General features: G+C 47.7%; 1 protein-coding gene across 1 annotated transcript; it reads left to right on the forward strand.

Annotated features, from left to right (window-relative positions):
* The first annotated feature begins 1,642 nt into the window (after positions 1-1,642).
* Positions 1,643-3,099, forward strand: LOC123053267 (uncharacterized). The gene has a single exon (XM_044476722.1). The coding sequence runs from the start codon at positions 1,744-1,746 to the stop codon at positions 2,731-2,733; it is 990 nt and encodes a 329-aa protein (XP_044332657.1). The 5' UTR covers positions 1,643-1,743; the 3' UTR covers positions 2,734-3,099.
* Positions 3,100-10,579: the final 7,480 nt, after the last annotated feature.

Below are 10,579 nucleotides of genomic sequence, written 5' to 3' on the forward strand. Positions count from 1 at the left end.
GTGTCCCCGGTGTTGGTTCGGGTGATGTTGGAATTCTTGTTGGTTCGGCATTGTCGCTCGTGGTTCGGGTTTGGTAGGTCTAGTTGTGATGTATCTTCTGTTCGGGCCGAGCATCCCTTGTCTCTCTACTCCGGGCACCATGTTCACACCAATCCGCGTTCGTGTCATGTGTACTCATTCTATTTCTTTTATCAATAAAAAGATACACAAGCTTTGCATATTCGCGAAAAAAATAGGTGTTGTCCACTATTTTTTCTCAACATGCAACCTTGCATGGGAACATACATGTGTCAACATGCAAACGTTGGGAGAACGCTCAACCGCTTTCATTCCATTATGCTATTTATTTATATTCAGTATATGTTCTACAACCATACAATGATAAAATACAATAAATTATATGTAGTTTAGTTTTAGTGCTCATATGATGAATCAAATATAAATATTCCATATAACCAAAATTTTAAATATATTGCAACTAATATCATCTACTCCCTCCGTCCATAATATAAGAATGTTTTTGACACTACATTAGTAGTTCACTGTCATCATGTAGCCAGAATGGACAGTGGAGTTTCCTGAGATTTTTAGTGGTAAGAACGGACTTGTCGGTTTTTAAAAAATAGAATGGACTTTCGTGGAACCATGCTCCACCACATTTACGTACATTTTGATTTTTTTTAGGGGACGTACATTTTGATTATTCGAACGGGCCAAATTATTAGTGGGCCTGCTCACTGAGCGATCCATGTTCCTCTTTACAAATCCTTGCAGCCGTACATGTCGGGCCCAGTTACGTTATGGTGCCCTGTTCGCTTGTCTCCCAGGAGGCTATTGCCTGCCAGGAAATGTCTCCAAAATATAGTTCCAAGATTTCCAAGAATGGAATATCTGCTCCTAGCCTCACTTTTTTGGTCAATGTAAGTCGCAGAAAAAAAGAATGTAAAAGTAGTTCTCTGTAGCAAATATTGCGCAGCAGGTATTTAGCCAGCTCGACAAGACTATCAACCATTTCGGGAGCAGACGTGGTGTTGGTTGCAAATGTGCAGCCGCTGTACGGATAAGGGCACACGGGCAGCAGATAGAGGGCCCGTCCGTCGGGGTAGACATAGCATGTGCTACGTGGTAGCCGACTATGAGCGTCGATTTAAAAGTCTTGTTGGGGCGGTGAGATTTGCCGGAACCAGCTGTCACAACCAAATTATATGATCATGATGATGCTCACGGACAAACAAAACCTTTTCTGAGGCCATGAGAACGATCAAGCTCTGTCCAAGTAGCGCCCCGTGTACTGGAAACCAAAAAAAAACGATCCATGCCGTACTATATCCTGCACGGCCACTCACGGACCCGTTCAACCCACGGCACAGCACGCCCTCCCGGGTTCCGGCAACGTCGCCGTCAACCGGCGGTGAAAGAGAGAGGGCGACCCGGAGCCCGACATGGACGAAGCAAAATAATGGATCACGGATCGCCGGCGACGCGGCACGGCGGAAGCGAGCCGAGTCCACTGCCCGCACTGCCGGCTGCCGTCCCCGCGGCGAAGAACGAGTCCGGACTCCTCCGTGCCCGACACAGACCGCCCGGGAACAAAACGAGCGCACTACAAACCCTGCCCACGCGGCCGTAGAAAATCCACCCCCGTTCCGTTCCGTTCCCGCACAGGCCAGACCTGGCTGATTGACTTTTCGGTCCCGGCCGAGCTCACACACCCACACACGCTCCGCACCCCGTCTGCCTCGCATGTGGAACCGCCCCCACCCCCTCTCACACTCCCGTCCCGGCGCCCTCTCCCCCCTCCTCCGCGTCCTCCCCCGCGCCGTCGCCGGGCCGCCGCTGCCGTCCGAGCACGACCGGATCCGGGTCGCGGCCCTTCCGCGGATGGACGCGACCTCGCCGTCGGGGCGCCCCACCACGCCTCGGCGGCAGCTGCAGCTGCAGGGCCCGCGCCCGCCGCGGCTCAGCGTGCGCCCCGAGTCGCACGCCATCAAGAAGCCCTCCGGGGCGCCGCCGCAGGCCCAGGGGCAGGGCCATGCCCGGCGGGAGGAGAAGCAGCAAGGCCAGCCGCCGCGGGAGCCGGTGATCATCTACGACGCGTCGCCCAAGATCATCCACACCAAGCCCAGCGAGTTCATGGCGCTCGTGCAGCGCCTCACCGGCCCCGGCTCTGGCGCGCTCCCCTCCGAGGCCCAGACCCAGGACTACCAGATGGACGAGGCCGTGCCGGGGCAGTCCTTCCTGCCGCCGGAGCTTCTCCTCTCGCCGTCCGCCGCGATGTCCCCGGCAGCGAGGCTGGCTACCATCGAGAGGTCCGTCCGGCCGATGCCCGCGCCGACGCCGGATTACGTGGACTTCAATAACTACAGATTCGACGACGGCGGCCTCGCGGCGGTTCTCGGCGCGGGACGGCCTGGGCCCGGCATCCTGTCCCCTTTGCCGTCGTCCCTGCCGCCGGCCGCGGCGTCCGTGCTGTTCTCGCCGCTGCCGTTCGACCCGAACGGCCTCAGCTGGCTGAACGAGCTGAGCCCCATCCTCCGAGCGGCGTCCACCGGCGCCGCCTCCTCAGGCAGCGGCAGTGGCAGCGGTGGGACTAGCAACGGCGGCGCTTACAGGCAACCACAATCCTACTACTCCGACCCCTTCGTCCCGAGCCCCCGCAACCTCCTTGCCACGCCCACCGTGCCGTCGCCAAGAACCTTCGCGGAGCTCATGAGCAACCTGCCGGATCTCTAGGCCGCCGCCTCCGTCAAAGACGGCACCAGCGGCCGAAATTTCTCCTTTTCTTTTTCTTTTTTTGCTTCTCCAATTTTGGGGGGTTAGGCACAGCCCGGTGTGGTGGGGCCCCGTAGTGATGACAGGTTAATTAGTGAAAAATTATCCTTTGGGTTTTATTAATTCTTGTGGCAACCACTTGCCCACTAGGCAGCGAGGAAAGGGGGAGGACGGGATGGAGAAAGCAATGCTTAAAGTCAGCAGTGGTAGAAGGTTACTAGAAGCCGGCCGACCGCCCCCCTTGCTTAGATTTTTCTTTGGATTTACATCTCTTGTGTAAGCTGAGGAAATGATTGTTTGATAATGCACCATGACTTTATTCTTTTACCCTAGTGAATTGCTCCACTGATGATGCGTTCTTGATTAGGTCATGCTGACTTTTGTACTAGTATTACGCTTGACAACTGTAGAATAAAGTGGCGATCCGATGTTCATCAGGATGATAGGGAAGAAAACGCTGTTTGGGTGTGGTACGGATATAGAAAGCGCTTGCAGTGCATGCAGAGTTGTGAGGTGGAGGCTTCGCTGCGTCGCTCGCACGTGCTCTGGCCAAGATTCGGTTTACAGGGGGGAGGAATGTGGAGCTGGATCTGCCTGTGGAGTGTTCCACGCACGCTGTCGTGTATCGCGATCATGCATTGCATGCCGCCCAATCGATTCCGTTGCTCAGATTCGGGCCAACCGCCGACATCGAGCTCCATTTGATTTGAGCATACCCACCCCAACTGTCCGGTCACGGTGCATGCACCCGGGAAATTCTTTGGGTCTTCTCCAGTTTTGGATTAGTTCTAGGGTCTATCTATGAAATATGAACGCGATTCTAGAGTAAACCTAGCCGGTTTGTTAATTACAGTATAACTAGTAGGACACATGTGCGTTGTTACGGTCTACAATGTATATAAATGAATTAAGCAAATGATTAAGGTCGTGTTCAAAGTTGAAGCTCATTTCTCCTGATATGTCCAAGCATGTCTAGACATCAAGCGCGCACCCAACAGGCTTTTCAAAATTAAATCGTCTGGACAGTTCAGGCTTCTCAAATCCAACCCATATTTGAAAGGAGAAAAGTGGTTGTCCGAACTACTTGTTACGTTATTTCCAACGTGTTATCTCAACACAAAAACTCCACCCCACGACGCACCCTCCCTTTTTCCTGCCGGACCCTTCCCTTCTTGCTCCATTTTTCGCTGTGGCGGGATATTTCTCGCTAGAGCCCTCTACATTAAAATTGGAAGAAGCACATCCTCACCTTCGCCATGGTGCCCTCACTCCTTCACATCGTACTTCCCCATGGATCGCCGAGGAGTCCCCCACCAACCCTCGCGCTCTCCGCCACGATCCGCCACCACCATCAAGTGGGAGAAAGTGTCCCCCCCACGTGTGACGCCTCGAGCCAAGAAGGTATATCTGATGTCTGCGGAGCCATTGCCACGTTGGAACATACAATTGAACGTATTAAATCTTGAAGCAAACAACCAATGCATTTACCATTCTATCATAACAAAAAAAATGTACAACCTGATGTAAAAAAATATATGAACCACTCCCTCATGCAATTTGTTGCAAACCCATGTCTAATGAAATGCAATTTGCCATATTTTCTAAAGTAGGGAAATTATTTCGCTTAGACAGTCGCAACTGGACAGATCAACCCTAACCCCCATCCCGCTCATTCTCAACCCTCACTTTTGTCATAAAATCCCACAAACTTGTGCTCCAAGTGAGCCAGTGAACGACACTGCCATGTCAGGCCAGCAGCAAGGGACAAGGGCGGTAACGGTCTTCCTATCTTAGTGCTAGTACCTCCTGGTTCTATATTGGACCGACCCTTCATCTAGAGCTCTACCATGACGACGCCACGCTCATGCGTTACCACGGAAAAATAAAGATATGAATAGAAATGTTTGTCCAAAGCATGAAAAATGTCAATGTTTCGCGCCTCTTCTCTCCCCCAAGCGCACATGCCTAATTCTTCGTGCAAATTTATGTGTCCGCTAAAGGAGAGCAAAAAACGATTACGGTCATTTCTATCTCCTATACCTAAAGATGCTTTTAGGTCACCAAATTGACCAATTCTATGCTCTAATAAACCGGTAAAACCAGTGGGATGAGGCGATGGTAAAAAAATTGGTCATAGGGGTAGGGAATTGAGGTGATACTAAACCGGTGAGGTGATACAACCAACTCACTTCTAATAGTAGAGCAGATCATTTCAAAAAAATAGAGAAGATTTACAAGGGTGGTTTTCAAGAACCATGTAGGCAATAAGCAGGCGTGTTTATTCATCCAACCCGGAGAATTAGAGACATAATGAATATGTTCGACTTTGGCCGAAGACAACTCCCTGATTTCTTTGATTTTGGTTCTTCACGTGCCATATTTTTGTGTATGTTTACTTCTAATTGAATGGCTGACTGATAGAGTTTCAATGGAGGTGCAATCTCAATATGAAACATGTGTGCCTTTTGAAGATTGTTCAATGTTTCAAACCCCAAAAAAAATACATGGAAAATTATATTGTTTTTCAGGATATAACAACCATACATACTTTAAGGAAGTTCCCAATCAGATTGTGAACATGCTACCTTGCTAGTTGTTGTACCTTCTTCTGTATCTTATTTATACTATTATGGCGCACAAAAACTCCCTATTTATATTAGCTCCTCTAAACAATTGCAGTCATACAACACACGTCCATCAATAAGATACAATTTACAAAACAATTCAACAATGTAATGCAAACCGTATAGCAATCCCCTTCATCAACACAAATGAGTACTTGAATTGAATTCTTCTTTAACATCATTGCAGCTATGAGTGAGAATCATTTGCTAAAAATAACAGGGTTGCATCCAGCTGCAGATGAATTGCGGCATACCAATGATTGGTGTTTTGTCTGACCAAGTAAAAGACCCATAATTTATGCACTTGCACCTCCATGATGTCTCTTAGCATAGCAAAATCTTTTTAGCGTAGCAAGATCTTAGTCCTGATTCCTAAATAAAAAGAGAAAGCTTGAGTTTATATATTTAAAATGATGGAAATGTCACATATTTATTTGATAATTATGTAAATATTACTCTAAAATGGCAAGGAAATACCAATAGACAAGTGCACACTGAATAGGGAAAAGTAATTTTTGATGTGCCTTTGATACGTCTCCAACGTATCTATAATTTTTTATCGTTCCATGCTATTATATTATCTGTTTTGGATGTTTTACATGCATTATTATGCTATTTTATATTATTTTTGGGACTAACTTATTAACCTAGAGCCCGGTGCCAATTTTTGTTTTTCCCTTGTTTTTGAGTTTTACAGAAAAGGAATATCAAATGGAGTCCAAACGGAATAAAACTTTCGCGATGATTTTTCTTGGACTAGAAGACACCCAGCAAACTTGGAGTTCAAGGCAGGGGAGTCCCGAGTGAAAGAACATGCGGTGCCCCCATGTTTGGTTTTGGTAATTGATGACAATCTCTATGGACTAATGGTTGCCTTGAGTTATATTTGAAGGTTTTGTCCATAGGCTTTTCTTGGAGTACATTTGTTGGTTTCAAGGAGAGTTTGTGATGACCAAGGTGCTATTCAAGGAATTACCTAAAGATTGGTCTTGTGAGAGGTTGATCAAGACTAAGTAAAAGAGTGAATCAAGTTGATCAACACACAAAGCGTAGAAGATGTACCGAGAGGGATCAAGCGATCCCATGGTATGGTAAGCATTGTCAATTACGCTTTGTGTACTAACCCATGATCTTCGTGAGAGTTCTTTGTGGGGTTAGGTTGCGGTGTGCAAGTTCAAGGAAGCATCACGAAGAGATCAAATGCTTGAAGCTTGTCGTCCATTGTGGTGACAATGGACTTGTGAAGATGTGCGGAAGAGTGGCTCACCCATAGTGGAGTATGGGGGAGCAATCAACTAGTCTTCATCGAGCCAACGCAATCAAGAAAGGTGCTCCAACTTGAGGGAGTCAAGATCGTCTTCATCTAGCTCAAGTGGACCATGTGCAAGGCAAAGGTTTGCCCTTGATAGGTTTTCTATTTCACCGGTCTCATGATGGTAGTTGGGAGACCGGGTTATAGAATCGATTGCCGTACTATCAAGGGGGGCTCTCGATGAGTAGCTTGATCGTATCATTCGTAGAGAGCTCAAACCATTGCATCCTTGCATCATCTTTCTTGGTTCTTGTTTGCTTCTCTTTGTGAGTTTTGGAGCTTTTGGTCATCTTGTTGACAAGCTCGAGTTCATCGAAAACGGAGTTCACTTGCATCTTCTATGATGTTTTCGATGTTGGAGGTTATGTCGGTTCTTCTCTGTTGGAGGTTTCACTCCTCTATGTGTTAGGCATACCTCCCCTGTTTTGATGCCACTCGTTGTCTTGTATCCAACAAGCTTGAGTTTGCTCAATTCGGAGCTCATTTGCAGAAGTTATGACAGTTCTGGTTTTATTGGATCCATCTGTTGTCTTTAGCTGCGTTTTGAAGGCATCCAAGTGCTAAAGCCTCTGTGGCGTGCGGTAGTACTGCTCAAGGGAGCGGTAGTACCGCAGGGGCCAGCGGTAGTACCGCTCCTATGAGTGGTAGTACCGCTGCCTCTAGCCCAGAACGCTGGCACGCACGGAAGTAGGCGCGGAAGTAATTTTTTACTTCCGCGTCCTACGCGGTAGTACCGCTCCTGGTGAGCGGTAGTACCGCTGCCTCGCATCCTGTCGCTGATTGCGTGCGGTAGTAGGCGCGGATGTAATTTTTTACATCCGCCCTTGCGCGGTAGTACCGCTCCCTGTGAGCGGTAGTACCGTGCCGCCTTTTTCTCGTAGCTAGCTCCAGCGGTTGTAGGCGCGGCAGTTATTTTTACTTCTGTGGTCGCGCGGTAGTTCTGCAAGGGCAGGCGGTAGTACCACTCCTGCAGTAGTACCGCCCTGTTGCCCGTTTTCAGTGTTGTTTCATTGGGCTTCTGCCGCCCTAGCGGTAGTACCGCTCGTAGGAGCGGTAGTACCGCTCGGTGCAGGCTGTGAGCATAACGGTTGGATTTTCCCCCTCCTATAAAAGGGGGTCTTCTTCCCCAATGAACCTTATCCTTTGAGCTCGTGTTCTTCCCCCATTGTTGACCTTCTTCAAGCTTGCTAACTCTCAATCCCTCCATGGATTCTTGCTAGTTTTTGAGGGAAAAGAGAGAGGAGATCTAGATCCACATTTCCACCAATCACTTTCTCCTCTATGTGAGGGGAACCCCTTGGATCTAGATCTTGGAGTTCTTGGTGTTCTCCTTCTTGTTCTTCCTCTCATTTTCCTCCCTAGCATTAGTTGCTTCGGTGGGATTTGAGAGAGAAGGACTTGGGCACTCCGTGTGCCCTTGCCATCGCATTTGGTGCATCGGTTTGAGTTCTCCACGGTGATACGTGGAAGTTACAAGTTGAGAAGCTTATTACTCTTGGGTGCTTGGTACCCTTGAGCTTGTTCCTCTTGGGTGCTTGGGTGCCCTAGATGGTTGGTGGTGTTCGGAGCTCAATCATTGTGGTGTAAAGCTCCGGACAAGCGTCGGGGTCTCCAATTAGGTTGTGGAGATCGCCCCGAGCAATTTGACGGGTTCCGGTGACCGCCCCCAAGGGTTGCCAAAGTGTACGGGTTCGGTGACCGCCCCCAAGGGTTGCCATTTGTACGGGTTTGGTGACCGCCCTCAAGGGTCCCTTAGTGGAATCACAGCATCTTGCATTGTGCGAGGGCGTGAGGAGATTACGGTGGCCCTAGTGGCTTCTTGGGGAGCATTGTGCCTCCACACCGCTCCAAACGGAGATTAGCATCCGCAAGGGTGTGAACTTCGGGATACATCGTTGTCTCTGTGTGCCTCGGTTATCTCTTACCCGAGCCCTTTACTTATGCACTTTACTTTGTGATAGCCATATTGTTTCTTGTCATATATCTTGCTATCACCTAAGTAGTTTTTTCTTGCTTAGCCTAAGTTGTTGGTGCACACAGGTGAGCCTAGTTGTTGTAGGTTTTGTGCTTGACAAATTAACCACTAGGTTTATTCCGCATTTGTTCAAGCCTCAACCATAATTATTTTAAAGCGCCTATTCACCCCCCCTCTAGGTGACATCCACGATCTTTCACCGAGGACTCCACAAGCCAGGGGATGCGCCCCGGGGGTGCGTCCTGAGGGCTTGTGGGCACCTCGGAGCTCTCCTAACCCTAATTCTTCCTGTATAAACTCCCAAATATTCCCAAACGACCAGAAGCGTCCACCAAAATACTTCTCTGCCGCCGTAACCTTCTGTTCCCGTGAGATCCCATCTTGGGGCCTTTTCTGGTATCCTGCCGGAGGGGGATTCATCACGGAGGGCATCTACATCAACTCTATTGCCCTTCCGATGAAGCGTGAGTAGTTTACCATAGACCTATGGGTCCATAGCTAGTAGCTAGATGTCTTCTTCTCTCTCTTTGATTCTCAATACCATGTTCTCCTCGATGTTCTTGGAGATCTATCCGATGTAATCTTCTTTTGCGTGGTGTTTGTCGAGATCGATGAATTGTGGATTTATGATCAGCTTATCTATGAATATTATTTGAATCTTCTCTGAATTCTTATATGCATGATTTGATATCTTTGTATTTCTCTTATAATTATCGGTTTGTTTTGGCCAACTAGATTGGTTTTTCTTACAATGGGAGAGGTGCTTAGTTTTGGGTTCAATCTTGCGTGATTTCACCTAGTGACAAAGTAGGGGTAGTGCTACTTCTTGAGCTTGCGTTGGTTTTTCCCTTGAACAGGAAAGGGGGATGCAGCAAAGTGGAGATAATTATTTCCCTCAGTTAGAGAACCAAGGTATCAATCCAGTAGGAGACAACGCACAAATCACCAATACCTGCACAGACAATCAAACACTTGCACCCAACGCGATAAAGGGGTTGTCAATCCCTTCACGGTCACTTGAAAGGTGAGATCTGATAGAGATAGATAAAACTAAACAAAATATAAAGTAAATATTTTTGGGTTTTTTGGTTTATAGATCGGAAAGTAAAATATTGCAAAATAGTAGATCAAAAACTAATATGATGGAGAATAGACCCGGGGGCCATAGGTTTCAATAGAGGCTTCTCTCAAGATAGCAAATAATAGGGTGGGTGAACAAATTACCGTCGAGCAGTTGATAGAAAAGCGCAAAGTTATGACGATATCCAAGGCAATGATTATGAAATATAGGCATCACGTCCGTGTCAAGTAGACCGACTCCTGCCTGCATCTACTACTATTACTCCACACATCGACCGACTCCTGCCTGCATCTAGAGTATTAAGTTCATGAAGAACAGAGTAACGCTTTAAGTAACATGACATGATGTAGAGGAATAAACTCAAGCAATATGATGTAAACCCCATCTTTTTATCCTCGATGGCAACAATACAATACGTGCCTCGCTGCCCCTACTGTCACTGGGAGAGGACACCGCAAGATTGAACCCAAAGCTAAGCACTTCTCCCATTGCAAGAAAAACCAATCTAGTTGGCCAAACCAAACCGATAGTTCGAAGAGAATTACAAAGTTATCAAATCATGCATAACAGAGTTTAGAGAAGATTCAAATAATATTCATAGATAAGCTGATCATAAATCCACAATTCATAGGATCTCGGCAAACACACTACAAAAGAAGATTACATCGGATAGATCTCCAAGAACATCGAGGAGAACATGGTATTGAGAATCAAAGAGAGAGAAGAAGCCATCTAGCTACTAGCTATGGACCCGTAGGTCTGAGGTAAACTACTCGCGCTTCATGGAAGGGCAATAGAGTTGATGTAGAAGCCCT

The sequence above is a fragment of the Triticum aestivum genome, chromosome 2D (genome assembly GCF_018294505.1).
Source record: "Triticum aestivum cultivar Chinese Spring chromosome 2D, IWGSC CS RefSeq v2.1, whole genome shotgun sequence".
In the NCBI taxonomy this organism is placed as follows: domain Eukaryota; kingdom Viridiplantae; phylum Streptophyta; class Magnoliopsida; order Poales; family Poaceae; genus Triticum; species Triticum aestivum.